The 16616-nt window shown below is 37.0% G+C and overlaps 2 protein-coding genes across 10 annotated transcripts in view; one reads left to right on the top strand and one right to left on the bottom strand.

The window, feature by feature from the left end:
• inaE (inactivation no afterpotential E) overlaps positions 1-15603 on the top strand; it is a 53248-nt gene extending 37645 nt beyond the window's left edge. For 5 of the 9 annotated variants that reach the window (XM_076622101.1, XM_076622104.1, XM_033334611.2 and 2 more), the window contains exons 4-17: positions 1300-1404; positions 1868-2054; positions 2374-2458; positions 2963-3291; positions 3774-3969; positions 4767-4955; positions 5224-5514; positions 6247-6476; positions 6617-6640; positions 7362-7494; positions 12355-12704; positions 13385-13729; positions 13823-13997; positions 14086-15603. In XM_076622101.1, the coding sequence (XP_076478216.1) occupies positions 1300-1404; positions 1868-2054; positions 2374-2458; positions 2963-3291; positions 3774-3969; positions 4767-4955; positions 5224-5514; positions 6247-6476; positions 6617-6640; positions 7362-7494; positions 12355-12704; positions 13385-13729; positions 13823-13997; positions 14086-14364 (2918 nt within the window). In that variant the 3' untranslated portion in view covers positions 14365-15603. Of the gene's footprint in view, positions 1-1299; positions 1405-1867; positions 2055-2373; positions 2459-2962; positions 3292-3773; positions 3970-4766; positions 4956-5223; positions 5515-6246; positions 6477-6616; positions 6641-7361; positions 7495-9875; positions 10076-12354; positions 12705-13384; positions 13730-13822; positions 14017-14085 lie in introns of those variants that run through there. The other 4 variants (XM_033334614.2, XM_033334613.2, XR_004464211.2 and 1 more) reach the window with 4 other exon arrangements.
• Positions 15604-15736: 133 nt separating this feature from the next.
• LOC117157014 (PAT complex subunit Asterix) lies at positions 15737-16413 on the bottom strand. Its single transcript, XM_033334635.2, has 2 exons — positions 16261-16413; positions 15737-16099 (listed from the first exon to the last, which is right to left on the bottom strand). Exon 2 carries the CDS (start codon positions 16089-16091, stop codon positions 15759-15761), a length of 333 nt encoding a protein of 110 aa, XP_033190526.1. The 5' UTR covers positions 16092-16099; positions 16261-16413; the 3' UTR covers positions 15737-15758.
• Between the last annotated feature and the right edge of the window lie 203 nt (positions 16414-16616).

Consider the following 16616-nt stretch of genomic DNA (forward strand, 5'->3'; position numbering starts at 1 on the left):
GATGTAATAAATATGATTAATGTAATAAATGTAAATGTAAAATATGAATGTAAGAATTTAAATGTAAAAATGGGAATATAAAATGTAAAATTCATATGTAAGATGAATATGTATAATTCATTTGCATCGTGGTAAAACAAACTTCGAGTAAAGATCGAATTTTACATATAACTGAGATAAAAAAAAAAAAAAAAAAAAACAGAAAAATAGAAATTTGTAAAAAGTCGACGTACAAAGTTTATCGTATTCGTATGTCTTTTAGGTTGCCACTAAGAAGACTCGATTATTTCGTATCGTGATTCAGAAATCGAAGTCCAACGAATGGAAAAACAATCTAAACGTTCCGAGCAATCTTCTCTTGTGCAATGACGTTTTTATTCGATTCGGCAAACTGTTTAGTCACTCTCTGATAATTTGAGTAAATAATTGTCAGAAATATAAATAATTCTTTGCTTCCTTTTTTTTAATTCTATCCGCCGTGTCAAGTCGTACCAGTGCAATCGTATCTGGTTAGCATAACGAATACAGTTATAATAAAACCGATTCTGACACACATAGGAAAATCGTGTTCGTAGCTAATTAGGACGGACACGTTTGCTATTGTATGGAAACTATCGGAAGTAAACACATTCTGCAGAAACGTGCCATATCCTTTTAGGGAAGCTATCCGTGGCTCGATGTTCGAAGAGAAAGCATTGTCGATATCTTCAAACCTTATCCGGCGTGAAGCTACGGCATTTACGTCGACATATTTTTCTTTCATCGAAGAAATGGCAACGAACCGTGGTCAAGGAACAGACATTCACGAGACACTCGACTTCACCCGATTCAGATAACTTTTCTTCTTTTCCATCTTGCTGACAAATAAAATCAAACAAGATGACCATGAATATCTGTATCTTCTTACTGATTAAATCTAATAAAGTGTACAAGAAAATAATTTAAAAGTGTATAAAGAAATACAGGAAGAAGCGGTGGAGTAATATGTAAATGTACGTAAATGGATATATGCAAAATATTAGATTGTCCGAAAAGTTTCTTCTTATGCACGAATAGAACGAAATGGATCATACCTAATTCAATAAAGTAATATAAAACAGAAATTGTTGTTCGTCTATTATCACCTTATGAAACGAAAGAAACTTTTCCGACAAGCTGATATAATAATAGTAAATTAGCAGACTGAAGTGCTTGAAGAATTCTACGATATAGTAAGAATACTTTCGTTTTGTTACAAAATTTTCTATTTTTGCTCCGGTAAGAAGAAAGAACTTAAAACTTTATCAAACTTTGTTTCAGTGCTTTTATTGGTAGAGACTGGCTGGTTGTGCGCAGGTATAACGTGGTTAGCGCATTTCTACCAAAGCTGTACAAGCATCGGCCAAGTGAAAGATGTAATGTTAGGTAAGCTTTTCGCAAAAGGTGTCCGACACTTCTAATTCCAATAGGAAACAGAAACGACATTTCGAATGAACGATGATACAGCTGCCAGAAATATAATTGTTCGGAAAATACAGAAGAGAAACTGATCTTATTCGTTTCTAATTTTCAATTTTGTACTTGTATCGTTGTTTTTTCGAAATAACGACTCGTTGTGCGAAAGGAGCTACGCTGAGAGAATTCTAGCTATAGTAAAAGTAATTTTTATATCAATTAAATCCCGAGGACGGAAATGATGCCCGTACTAACAATAACGCTCGCTTTAGTTGAATCGCGTGCGAATGAAATTCCACGACGCCGAAACGCTCTGTGAAATGTTGCGGTGGTTTCCACGGTATCTTTGTAATTGCATAAACCAAGGAACGCGTAAACATACTTGCGTCTGAAATCAGAGCAAACACGATTTTAGCTTTCATTTTCGCCGCAGGTTTAGTGGTATCAAATTGGTGCGTATTGGCGTCGGTGATGGTAACGGTGTGGTGCACATACGACGCTGCGGGTAGATCGTGGGTAAAAATGAAGAAATATCAACGCAGCATGAGGGAAGCGGAATCGAGATGCGGTAAATTGCATTACAACCGAAGCGGTAGCAGAAACAGAAACTGGCGGCAGAGGTAACAATTTACGACTTACGATTCTTATTTCACTTCTCACGCCCGACTTATTATCGTCTACTTCCACTGATATCTTTATCCCCATGTTACTTGATACGGGATAGTTAGTGGAGGATTGTCGAGTCTTTGTTCGCCTTTTAAAGTCCTTCTATCTATCATATATTGAGCAATATAAATAGAGTAAATAAATAAAAGTTGAGAGAAGATTAAGCAACAAATGAAACAAGTAAGATGATATAAATAATATAGAAAACGATTGGCGAATGAATTTAAATAAATTATGAATTTGACTAAAATAATGAACATTCGGTGCTTGTAGAAAAGTTATACGAGCGTACCAGGATAGCTGGGACAACAGATGCAGACTTTTATTCTGCTGCATGGGCAATTCCGATAGGAATCGAGTAAGTGTTGTCCGAAATGATACGCCTTCTTCAAAGATTTGCTTCAGGTCGGTGCAAGATGCTTGATCTCTTTTCTACCGAATTGTTTCAAGCAACATTATCGATTTGCATTTAACCGAGAAACGCGATGGACATTTCGACGTCAACTTGCATACATACATGTCATTATTTTCATTGCTACGTATAATGATATTCATCTGATGATAGCTATTCATCGAACAGCGAGGTCAAAATATAAATTATTTTCATCGAATAAATTTGTGCTCTTGCGTTCTGTCTCTTTGAGCGTAAACGATCGAAGAAATAAAATTAAAGTTAATATTTTCGATAATATCGGTTCGTCATTTTATATTGATTTTATATTTTCAGTAACGATATCTGATGATCTAATTTAATTGCCGAAAATGTACTCTTTACAGTTGAAATATTTAAAAATACCGCAAAGCGTTTGCATCGATCTGATAGAAGCAGCCTAGATTTTCAATGAGATTGATTCCTCCCCAGAATTCGTTCGCAGACATCGCCAGATTATTGAGCGACTTTTTCCGAGACCTTGACGTGGTTCCATCGGACGTGGTCGCCGGTCTGGTGTTATTGAGGAAGTTCCAAAAAATCGAACGGGAACTGATAGTGAAGCAACGAAAGAACGATACGTACGAGTTTCTATCCGGTGTGCCAGTTACACCTCGCACTAAATTCCTGTCCTTGACCGAGGATGGTGATCTGGGCCACTTTCAATCGGCCATTCATTACATGCACTTTGCCCTCGCTGCTTACGGCTGGCCCATGTTCCTCATTAGCCATTCCACCGGTCTTTGTCAGCTTTGCACGAGGTAACGTTACCGTGAACGCATGTCGTGATTCCAGGTGTTAGCGTCAATTGATTTTTCAACGATGTTTCGCGCGATTACTCGACAAAATCGATCGAGTTTCGGTTTTCAATTATATTCACTATAGTTTTTACCGCGCTCGTTTCTCTATAAAGGAATTTCGCTCTGTTTTCTTTCCGTTCTCTCAGAAACAACGCGAGTTTCCACGAAATTCTCTTTTCCTTCCTTCGAGATTCTATCGCACTCTTCGATTACATTTTTATTTGTTGCAACATAAATTTGGAATTCGCTACGTCGTAAACGTTTACCCAATCGTAATCTCTTATTTAAAGAATCAGGATACGAGTCTCTCCACCAAAGTTGTTCGTCCAATCAATTAGCCGCGAGTAATCGGCACGCGAAGCATCTGGAACCGTTTGCATGCCCGGACTAATTTCTAGAGCGAAAACATCGAGGAAAATAAGATGTTTGGAACTTTGTGGCAGATTAAGATGCGGCTGTTTCCCGTGCGGCAGGCACGAAGACGAGGCGACCGTTGTGGAAGACAATTGTTGCCAGTGCAATTACGCCGCACTAAGAAAGATGGTTGACGTCGCTGAGGTGGAGGTCATTTATGCGACTTTTCACGTCGACGTCGGTGAGACGCCGTTCTTCGTCGCGCTCGATTACACGAAGAAAAAGGTTTCGCGCGTTTCCTCATTGATTCGCATGCATCGAACCGCGTTTGCTCGAGAAACAGCGAACACGAGAAGAATTAGAGATAGAATAGAGATAGGCCCTCTAGGTATCTCGCGATGCTCGTTCGCGACGATATTCGTCGACAAGCCGATCGAATTCTTCGCATAAAAGTTGCAATCTGCACCGCTGCGGATTTCGAGATTAAAGCAAACTGCGTATTTTGGCTGCTTAATTGTAGAATAAATGGTTCTCCTTTAGCGAGTTCATGAATTTTTCAATGGCTATTAAGCGTGCCATGACGGCGAACTTCGTCGCAACGACATCCGTGAGAAGTTACCTATTATAAATATATGTATAGCCGTATGTATAGAGTCATCGTGTGGGAATTGTAGTTTAATCCATAATGAATAAGTTACACCATTTTGCTTAACTCTGTTAAACTTCTCGCGAGTTTAATATGTATTTAAAAGTATCCATCTTTGAATAATTCAATAACTATTTGATAAAATACGATACCTGATTAGCAACGGAGCGAAACTAAGCGAAATTTAATTTCTTATCTCCCTTTATCCATTGAAAAATGAAGACTCGATATTAGTGTATGAAAGAAGACTCGAGAATTTTAACATAGTAAAGGAAGTGGATCGAAATAATGAAAAACCGATAGTTCGCCTCTTGTTAAAATTCCATAGAAAATTGTAATCCTCGATTTCTAAGATAGGGTTTAAAGGTCGCTTTATCCCGAACTCGAGCGAACTTGAGGACGGATAATTACCAATTTTCTGCTGCCTCTTTTCAAGGTTGTCGTTAGTATACGAGGAACTCTCAGCATGAAGGATGTATTAACGGACTTGAACGCGGAGGGTGAAGTGTTACCATTGTCACCACCGAGGGAGGACTGGTTAGGCCATAAGGGTATGGTCCAAGCAGCCGAATACATTCGAAAGAAACTACTCGAGGAAGAAATTATATCCCGCGCGCTTGCCAAGGTATTATATTTTGCCTTGTCGTCGCGATAAATGCAAATGCGTTATGTGTAAAAACTAACTTGAACGAAGCAATTATATTTTATCACCTTTACACGTTACGTCGCGAACAGCGTCAAGCTAAAAGAGTAATGCACCGAACACAAGAAATATTGCGTTTATTTTATTTAATAATCAAATGTTTATATTCGGTAGCGTTGTTTTAGCATTAAGCAGTTATTTCATGAAATATAATTTTTCTGATGGGGAACTGTTCAATTCTTTCCTTCAGGATACGTCGAGAGGGACCCATCAATTTGGTCTGACACTCGTCGGTCATTCTCTGGGAGCGGGTACAGCAGCTATCTTAGCGATTTTGCTTAAACAAGACTATCCTGACCTGGTGTGCTTCTCGTTCGCTCCACCGGGTGGTCTCTTGAGCATGCCTGCTCAGCAATACTCACAGGAATTTATTACATCCGTAGTAGTTGGGAAAGATGTCGTACCTAGGATAGGTCTTAGACAGATGGAGAGCTTAAGAGCTGATCTTATCAATGCCATAAAAAGGAGCGTCGATCCGAAGGTACGTACTTTATCGTGGGAGAAATAGAAAATACAGAACTCCTATAACCTTCTGAATAAATGGAATGTCAGTCACACTAAAAAGAACATGTAGTATCCTTTCTATCTTCGTCATCAGTTATTTTGTTCTTTTCCGATATGAAATTAAAAGAAAAATATAACGCTCCTTTCATGATACGCGTTACGATGATTTTTGTAAAATTTAAGAAATATACAAGAAACGTAAAGATATACGAAGGAAATATAAACGTTATGGTATATAGAATGTTAAAAGTGAAATGCGTATTACAACATTTAGAAAAATAATTCAGAGAATAAATACGTGCTTGCAAGTTTCATCTCTATCATTGTCCCTGAAAATATAAATTTGTGTAAACATCGACAAGCTAATCGTCATTTTTAAATTGTACGCATCAGCGTTGATCTACCCTAACATTTATACGTTCTGATACTAAATATGTACTTTCAACAGTATCAATAACCAACGACATTAAATTCCAAAATTCTAATAGTTTTACTATGACTCTCTTAAGTATTCCACGCACGTATTACATAGTATCGGAGAAAATTTATAACTTCAGGGTTTTCCAGCTAATTTCAAACTTCAAAAAAAAAAAAAAACGATATTTTACGCGCACTGCCCCAATATACATTAGCATCTACCAAGGAGAACGATAAGTGTTCCCGTATAATCGGGTAGAGGCTGCGCCGTCAATCGTAACGATCGTTTCAGTGGAAAACGATAGCGTGCTCGGTGATGTGTTGCGGTTGTGGTTCCACCCCTACCTCGGCTGCGAATTTAGAAGCTGGTGGATGTATCAGCGAGTATCAGAGAGACAAGGACCTAGCTCGTTCGCAGACCGTTGTTCCGAGCGACTCCAGCATCGCGTTGACATTGCACAGGCCTCTCTATCCACCCGGTCGAATCATACACGTTGTTCGACATCATCCCAACAAGGGAGAGTAAGTTTGTTTGTTCGTGTATCGTCGTCGATTTTATTTTAAGCATCGTTTAAAACGCAGACACGAAACGTTATGATGCAATGACTCTCGAGGAAGGTGATTAAGAGCAAATTTTAATGAAAGATGTTTTTCGTTTCTAGGAAAAAGTATGAGAGCCGTTGGAGGTACGTTTATCGAAAAGTTTGCATTTTCAGGGTTGCTCTGGGTAATTGCATCTTGGAGATGTGCCCGCATTGCCCCGCATGTGTTCCTCGGATTCGTATTCTACACTTGTTTCTTTCAAATCTATCGTCGCACATTCATGACTGTTTCCTGTCGAAGAAATTGTCGTACAATCATCTTTTATATCCATGTATTTGCATGATTGAAATCTATAGAGAACGAGTACACGATGTTACACCGCGCGATACGTAGTATTATACCTAATCGTGCACGGATTCGTGCACGAAGTAATTTTTTAGTAAGATTAATGGTGCGATCGTTTTCAAACTTTGAGAGCTGACTGAAAAATGTTACGTTGGCTACCACGCGTTGTCCGGTTTAAATAGAAAATTTAACGAGCTATCCATAGATTTAAATTCTCCTAAACCTTCAAATTATTCCAATACTTTAGATCTCTAGAATTCGAACGCCGATACGTGCAAACTATTTTCAAACTTTGAAAACCATCAGACTACATCGCTTTATAAACGATACTTTAAAAATAACGTACATAGTTGAGGAAGTCATCCATCGAATATTCAAATCCGCGTATGCATCCAATTGCATGAATCTCACGTAGCGACTAGTGTCTCATAGAAGATTGAAGAATTAATTTCGTTGGAAAAAAAATTAGATCGTCGAAATTGAGCCGCACGAGCACAAGATCTCCTTCTTTTATTTCAGACAAATGTTACACAAACACGAACCGGTGTACCAAGCGCTTTGGGCAGGACCGTGCGACTTCGACGAGGTGTTGATAAGCCCGGTGATGATACAGGACCATATGCCGGACAATATGCTGAAAGCATTGAACAAGGTAAGCCAGACCGATTTGATAATTCGTCAGATAAAGAGGTCGCAACCGCCGGTTCGCCGAATGTCCTCGGTAAGGCTGGGTAATTACGAAATCTTGGAGGAAACAACGGACGAACTGAATCTGAAGGAAGAGGACAAACCTCAGAACGTAGTAATCAATATAGAGAGTAATGGACACGTGAAAAATGGAGATGTTGGTAGTGTGCAAACTGAAAGTACTCGAAACGTCGCGGAAACGGATAACGAGACTATTGTGGTCAATGTCGAGGTACACGAACAAAAGGAAACGAAGTCTGGATCTTGATAACGAGGTGGAGCTGTTCTATTGTGAATATCGATCCTTTCGCTGCTAATATTCACATTGGCGATCATATCTTTAAATAGAGGACGTAAATTGACACAGATAGTAGAAATTTTATATTTATATATATATATATATATATATATATATATATATATGCATTTTTTTTTAATCCTTTTATCAATTTTGTATAGTAGTTTTTACTGTGAGAGCAATATCATGACTCCAATATTTTCATTCTATGAAACATTCTTTGTAGAAGTTATATGTTATCATTAGACGAATGATGTGGATATTAAGAGTGATAAAGGTATCACAGATTCTTTCCTCGCGACGAAACTGTTAATCCACTGACGATTTACTAAGCAATAGTACTCTAGGATAGAGCTTTTATGATAAAACCTGTTTGTTACAAAGTGATACTTTTTATCGAATTTTAATGTCCGACTGACGAAGAAGCTATAAGATTCCTTTACGTTTAAGTTGAAATAAATTTTAATCAATTTGTTGCGTAATGTTTTTGTATATAGTTATGTAGTTAAGTATACGTAAAACCACAAGTGAAGTGGTTGTAGTGGTAGTTTTTCTTAAATAGGGTAGTATTGTTTATTTAATTTTACGTTCCTTCGTTTATATTTAAAAACTATTTGGTTTATAGCTCCTTTTTTAAATTAATTTCTAGCGCGAAGCACAATATCGAAGCAATAATATTTATACGATGTAATAAGAATCGATTGAAAATTACTATATAGAATATTTCAGTTTTTTACTTTTTTTATTTTCATTTAAATCAATCAAGTAGCTGACACGCATGTTCTTCGACACTGCATGGGTTACCGTAACATTTGCAAACGATTATATTTATAGCTTTTCGCATTATTCTGTACATCTCTTTCTTTTTAAATGGTTTTTGTTTTTCTTCGTGTTTTATTTTATACTTTTACTTGAATCGCGATTGCATCCAAAACGACTAAACATACGTATGTAATAATCGTATGGACATTCTTATCAGAAAAGAAGCGTAATCGATGCAACAATTAAACTAATCCAATAACAGAACTTTTTTATTCGAAGAATTATATTATACCAGCCTTAAAACGAACCTTGATTACCTAAGTAAAACAAATACATTATACTAAATCTTCTATCCGATAGTGGTCGTTTTGATTGCATATCGGAACAACTCGATTCTGTATAATTTTTAATGTACGCTACTTTTGATCAATATACTTTATACCACGAAAATGTTGTTATTTATTTATTTGTTAAATTTCGCTTCCTACTTCTATGCCTGAAACATTTAAAAGTAATACGAATACAATTCTATACGTCATGTATTATTTATATTATTCGGAATTATCACGAAATTATACTTTCTATTATTTAACCGGAAATTAATTGGAATAGATTTTATATAAATAATACATGTGCAAAAAAGAAATGATTATACATTTGTTTTGTGGCTATTAATATTCGCTTTGCGTCTCCAGTCGTTAGATTCTTTTCCTAATTTCACACTTTTCCAGATCATGCTAATGTATCAGCCTCGACTGTTATGGCAAAAAAGGAAAGATGCTGATTAATCTGCTCTCGCTTTGCATGGTAGTGACGAAGCAAGCAACTTTCGCACCTTAGAACGTAGTCGATTACCTGAAATACATCGAAAATTAATCGACGGTTCAAAGTCTACAGAAAACAGGATAACGGATGAACGCAATCCCTTAAGCGTACAAGTAATCTGTTAAACGTCCAAAGAACCAACGTACTGGCTAAATTACTTGCATATTAGCGTGGAGGAACGAGGAGTAGCCGTATCGTTGCTTTCCTGCTTGAATAAACTCTGAAGCTGTCTATCTCTATCCTTGGCTATTCTTTCTCCGCTGGAATCTTAGCTCTCTCGAATCTCTGACATCCCCGTAGCGTAGAAGATTAACCGATTTCCCAATTACATAGAGTTAGATTACATAGGTTTTGCATTGCGAAATTGATGAAATGCGAAAAAAGTTGTATCGTGGCGACCGATAATAACCGGCGATCTCACGAAAGGATGTGTGGCTGAGGGTGTGTGGTGTGTGGATTAGGTGTCAGCGTGCAGAGATCGCGGCGCTGCAGACGGAGATAGAGCAACGCGTGCAACGGTTGCGACGGACGCAGCAACACAACGGACGCCTGAACAACGACACGTCGCGGTCGTACTCCATCATCAAAGTACACCGACGAGCTCTCACGGCCGCGACGCCGACGTCTATGTCACCACACACTCTTCTTGCCACGGCACAAGGTACATTGATGTCTTTCGGCTTCATCGGGTCCGTGTTTCACCAACAACCACGAATCGGTGATACCATTACCCAATCATTTCTAATTAACGGTTTCGCATTATGTAGAATGTAGATAGAGAGTGTTCTCGTAGATATTTACGTTGGTAGAATTGTAATGGACTGTGTGTCGATTGTATGGTTGAAAATTACGGGGAAAAGATAGAACGAGATGGTATCGCTGGTTCAGAGTGACGCAGGTCGCTGAAGAAGTGGCTGTCTTTAGCTAACTGCTTGCAGACGTTCGTTGTTGCTAGACGGACGTTTGTCGTATACGATCTCTCTGTGTTATACTTCCTTGTTCTTCTAAATTTTCAAGCAATTATCTGTTCGACTGGATTGTTACGATACAGTGCTGCAAAAGTATTTATGTTAGAATTCGAGTAACAAATAATTGAATCTATTTTATTTTAGTATTTATTTTAGAACAGTAAGATGGTAGATCTTTTCAGTAAATTGTACAAATTAAACCTTGAAGTATCTAATATGTATTTGATTGGTATATTTAGTCTATCTATTCCTTATATGCACTTTAAGACAATAAAAACGACGGTCTCGTCTGCAGCGACCAAATTGCAGTCTAATCTGTCTTTGATTAGTTTATCGCATGTGATTATTCACGATCATGATCTTTAAGTATCACAATCACGACCGTTCATTTACACGTTTGCTCGAAATATACATTTGCTTCCGAAACGAAACAGGAGTACGTGTCGTAAATGAACATAGAGATTAGTTTCGTACACGAGATCGTGTTAAACGATATGTGTACGATAGAAGCATAACAACGATTGTAACGATAGAGCCGTAGATAAACGATGTAGAGCAGAAAATTGATCGTCGATCAGTCGAATGCTATTTGCCACCCAGTCGTTCATGCATGTGTACTCACGCATTTAGTCTATCATATGGCCATTGTATTTGATTTTTTCGTTCAGCTCGTAATTAAGTTTATCATCATCTATCGTACGTCAATAGCATGAAGGCAGAATATTGTGATAAAACATCAAGTATTTAAACGCGTTCTTTTCTTATACGAGTAATAAATTCTTTTCCATGGCAAAAATGTTGCTGCATCGGGTAAAAATTCATCTCTATATTTTATCTATTTTTTTTTTTTTTGCTGTTACTCTTTACCTTAAATAAATTAAGGAAATTCGCTTCCAACGTAGTACAGGAATAATAAATGTACGCGAGCGAATTTCGAGCGGCATATACCTGAACTTTTAGTCAATTTATTCGGAAACTTCTTTATATCTTTTATGAATATATACATACTTGTTAAAAATTTCTATGCTGGATAATGAAAATTAGAAACTCGCGTTCATCTTTCTCGTACAGCATAAAACGAGAAATAAATTGCACAGTATATTTTGCAAAGTTTCGAAATTGCTTTGAAGATGTATAAAGAAGCGCGGGTTAGACGCTTCGTGTGCCGAAGAGCGAATTATCGGACGGAGAAATATTTCTGTAAGAGCGAGTAAAGTGAAATAGAAAAATATTTCAGTAAGTTAGTCTCCGGGAAACGACCTTCAAATCGTCCACACTCTTCACTTTAGTCAATGATACAGCTGTTTCTTTGCCGTTTTATCTATCAATGTTGACACGAATTCAAACCTTATCTCATGTATCGCGAATCAGTAAAATAACGTTTATGATATCGATCACTAATTTGCAGTAATTCTTTGAACGTTCACGCAAATCGAATAAAACTTCAACTTTAAAATAAACGTGCAAAGAATAGAGAAGCAAAGAAACCGGATTTAAATGTTAATTTCCATTCAATCGTTGATCGATGTAAAAGTAGGAAGTAGACTTTGTAAGGGTACATAGATACGAATGAAAGATTTCTAAACGCAATAAAAGGCAATGTGACCACGAATTTTGAAGCTATCCGATCGACAAATATTTGAAACTTTATACATTTTTCTTTCTGTAACTTCAAAAATTCTATCGATTCATAACATTACCACCTGTCATTATCACCTATCATAATGTCACGAAAGGTGTTATAAAAAAGAAAAAGGCTGTAAGACTTTGTGAGCTTATAGCACTCACCAAGATATCCTATCGACTTGCAAAGTCTTACATCCTGTATATCGATATATGACATTCGTTAATCATCGGTTCGAATCAAATTGCTTCTTGAATCACAATAGAAAATAACACGGAATTGTCGTAAAATAATGTCTGGCGGTTTCGTGAGACGATTATATTGGAACCACGCGTGTGGATATGTCAGGTTGTAACGACCCTGGGACCGGCGAAGCCACAGAGGCTGGCTTCCGGTCACGCATCATCGACGGAGCCGTCGGAGGCACGCGAGGCCGTCGAGATCCAGGAGATGGAGGTGGAACAGGAGATGAGAGCGTTACTCTCTTCATCCAGCCCAGTAAAGTCGCATCCTAGCAACCTGGCTGGGACGCCACCGCACAAACTCTGCCTGGAGACAAGCTTCACGTCGTTGCAAAGCCCCTCGGAGTTTCCTCAAGCTGGTCGCGAGCTGAGCGTCGACTCCAGGGGAATCCCATGGGAATACGTCAGTCTGGCCAGCGAATTGCTCAACACGCCCAGGGCCGACGAGACTAAATCGTAAGAATAGCAATTATACGTCTGGACGACAAACTATGGTCCGTGACGGAGGACCGACGTTAAATGGATGCCGATATATTAGATTTACGATGAGGACTTTAAGTCAACGAAAAGAACGATATAACGATGTAATAACTTGGTTGTTTTAGGGATAATAAACGTACGGGTGGGAGAATATTCCACGTATTTGTATTTGCACTGTATTTTGTCGAATTTTATAAAATATTTATGTAAATATTTACGTCCGAGGCAGGAAATTTATACGTTAAATTTCGATTTGTATATTTGCATTCGATGCGTTTCTAATCTCATTCGAACTACATACATAGGCGCGAGAAACAATCAAAATAGTATTCCATCGAGTTTAAGGAACCTCATATATCACGCTCTCGTTCACGTTCGCTTATGTTTCACGTTTCACAAGGTTCACCGCTTCGGCAATCGCGCACCTAAATACTCATTGCACTCCATCAGACCAGACCATCTAACGGAAAACGGTTCTTCCGAAGAATTGCGGCTTAAGAGGAACACTTTACGCTCTAATAATCAGACATCGTATTTTCTTTGTTGTCTTTGTTGTCATAAAATGTTGCTCTTTAGCTGCAGTTTATTTTTTATCTCAAGAGTTATGTCAAGCAGTTTCTTCTTGTTCGTCTTTTTTCTTACTTTTTAACACGAAGATCGAATCGTCGAAGCGACTGGGACGAGAGCTCTCGAACGGCGCCACTAGCCACGCCGGAAACACTCTCGGAGGCGTCGAGCAGTCCACCATCGCCGGTACCACCACCGAGACCGATGAGGCGTACACCCAAAATTTCGGGAAACTTGTCAACGGCGGCGGACGACTTGAAGAACAATCTTCACTTCGCTATGCTCTCGGCGAAGAATTACTTCCTGAGGGAAGGGAACAACGGCAGTAACACAAGCAGCGGCAACAGCGAGGCGAGCTACGAAAGCGCCAAGAGCTTAACCGCTGGTCTTCCGCCGCCAGTACCGAGAAGACGGGACTCTGTTATCGTCAGGAGGTAGCCCAAATATTTTTGTTTTTTTCTTTTCTTTTTTTTTGGAATTTGAAATTATTTTTTTATCCTTAAGGTAATATTTATGGAAAATTGCAGAGAGCAAAGAGTGTGCACAGCTGCCTGCTGCAGAGACGACTTGTCGGAAAACTCCTCGTCGCAAGCCTCTTCCCATTCATCTAGGGCGTCTCAAACGTCGAATCGAGTTCAATCAGGTTTCCCCGTGGAGGAACACGAAACGAATGGATCCAGCTTGGACTTTTTCGAAGCAAAAGTATTCGATTATTCTATAAGACATCATATTTTATAAACTAGATAAATTTGCACTTTCACAACGTTAACATATTCCTGTCGTTTTCAAGGGTTCTTCTGGACAACGTGATAGCAGTAACGATGTGTTCCTCAGTGTCAGAAGTTCCCCAGAGTGTAAAGGTTTGATGGCACCAGCTACGGACTTAGGGGCAGAGTGGAAAAAGAAATTTGACGCAACAGGGCTGCCTGGTGATGCTTCGTTACCTCTTCTACGTGGACTATCGCCGACACCTACGCACGGGCAACATAGTTCGCCATTTTTCAACGCGAAACGCAAGAAATACGTTTATCCGATTACGCTGGTTGGTCGAGGCGAAAGTAGCGTTTAATTGCAAAATGTTAGACCGACCGGGGACCATAGAAATGAGGTGGGATAGATTTAAAGTGTCTGTGCCAATGTCACATTCTTCAGTGTGATCGTTTAGAATCATTCCCTTAAACCCTTGGATCGATGAACATATGAAATATTCTAAAATGAAGGGGCCATATATCTATGTTGCCTCTTTTTATACGATCTTTCACTGAAGTATGAAGACAGTAAACGGAAACTCGATATGTAGAGAAGTTCTGAAATTTCTCGAATAATAGATAGATAGTCAAATTCGAATAATATGATTTTTATCGTAGTATAAAAATACTACTTTTCGTTTTCCTTTTTGTACAGCCATTTCTCGAATGAGACGAAATATTTTCTGATTCAGAACGTTTTCTGCCAACTAAATGATAAACCAAAGGACAAATAAGATACAGAGTTAATTACATATACATTAAAGATCTAATAAATAAATATACATATATAAAGACAAATAAGAAAATTAGCAAAAAGGCAGCGGATTATATGAATGACGATTTACACGAATGAAGATGCCTTGTCACTCAAAATATCAACTTTTAAGGATAACTTCTAAGAATATAGATTCTTGTTCTTTTTAATCTGTTGATTGTTATAACATGGTAAAAACGTGTAAACGTCTATAAAAAAAGTTGCACTGGCCTACTCGTCAATCGCATTTAGTACCAGCTTTCTGTACAGTTTTCAACAGAATTGTATGCATGCATTTTTGTACAGTTTTTAATAGAGTTAACAAAGTGTGATATTGTCTATATGATTTTGTCACTTAACATTATCTCTTTTACTTAATGTTCGAGATCTTTCATTATACGATTGAACAATACTTTCTATTACATTTTTTTACTAATCTTTCAATGGATGCAAAAATGGGACTGAAAAGGTATATAGATTACGCGTAAGATGTAAAATATGTAGCTGGTAAGAAGATATAATTATGTAACAGAAAAATATGAGCTACGAAACATAATTTTTATCAACAATCTTTTAATAGTTGAATCTTTAAAATTACTGTATTTATGTAAAAAAATAGATAAAATATATTTGATCTATTTAATTTTTAGCTTACGTGATAGATATTTAGAAAATACTATACATATAATATATAAATATTAGAGAAATATTGTAAGTGACATTTGTAGAATATCATTAGCAAAAAGTGATACATTGCGAAGTAATTCATTTAATGTATTAAAATATACTTTTCAAAAAATAAAAATGCCAATTCAATACTTTATTTTTCCTCTCCTACTTTACTTTCTTAATTTAAAAACTGTTTTATTGTATCAACATTAACATATGTTTTACAAGAATTTTTAAAAAATAATTAAATAATTAATATTCTAAGAGAGTTGTGTGAATTTAAAAAACCCTTTATTGTATCGCAGATGCCCATGGTGGAGTCATAGGTTGTGGATTTTGTAAGTACGACATTACAACTGCTGATATAGATAACATAAAACTGCTGAGTATTTGTTTAGTATCGTCACTTACTTTAGAATTAGCAAAACTAATACATGAGCAATATAGTGAAACCCATGCACACCATTTTAATCTCATCATTAAACCACACATGCTAAAGGTCATTCCTAATATATTCATATAATCTGGAGTTGCACTGTCGTCTGGTTGTGCCTGACTGCCTGATACGCTCGGTTTGTACCGAACTTCTCGTTCTGGACGTCTAGGATCCGATGAACTGTTCATTTTATAAACTGAAATTTACATATGAATCCAAATTTAATAACTATTTATTACAGAATCATAAATCATCAAAAGTTTTCAGGTTATCAAATTATGATAGATCATGATAAAATTATTCCAACACAAATTAATATTAAACGATAATAGTTCAAAATTATATAAGTTCACTTACCAGTATAATAAATATAATATATAAAAAGTAACTTGTATGAACAATTCTGATTTAACAATGACAATTAAACAAATGATTACTGACGTACATATTTCCTTTCAACCAGTGCTTTTGACCAAATACACTAGTAATCCTTAGTAATTTTATCTCTGTCTTCAGGGATAATTTTTATATCTAACATTCTGGTGAGTTTAAGAATACCCAAACAATTTGAAAAACTAATTTATTTTACTTTTAAATATAAATTTTAAACATTAAAGTTTAAATATATTTAGCACTATCAGTACGTAAACGTATTTATTTTTCACATTTAATTAATAATTATTGAATTCTCAATAATCACTTTCTTGACATAT

Source organism: Bombus vancouverensis, chromosome 10 (genome assembly GCF_051014615.1).
Source record: "Bombus vancouverensis nearcticus chromosome 10, iyBomVanc1_principal, whole genome shotgun sequence".
Taxonomy (NCBI): domain Eukaryota; kingdom Metazoa; phylum Arthropoda; class Insecta; order Hymenoptera; family Apidae; genus Bombus; species Bombus vancouverensis.

What these genes read in the sequence shown, in the direction of transcription:
- LOC117157014 (XM_033334635.2), bottom strand. Translation starts at nt 16,091, where the DNA reads ATGAACAGTTCATCGGATCCTAGACGTCCAGAACGAGAAGTTCGGTAC.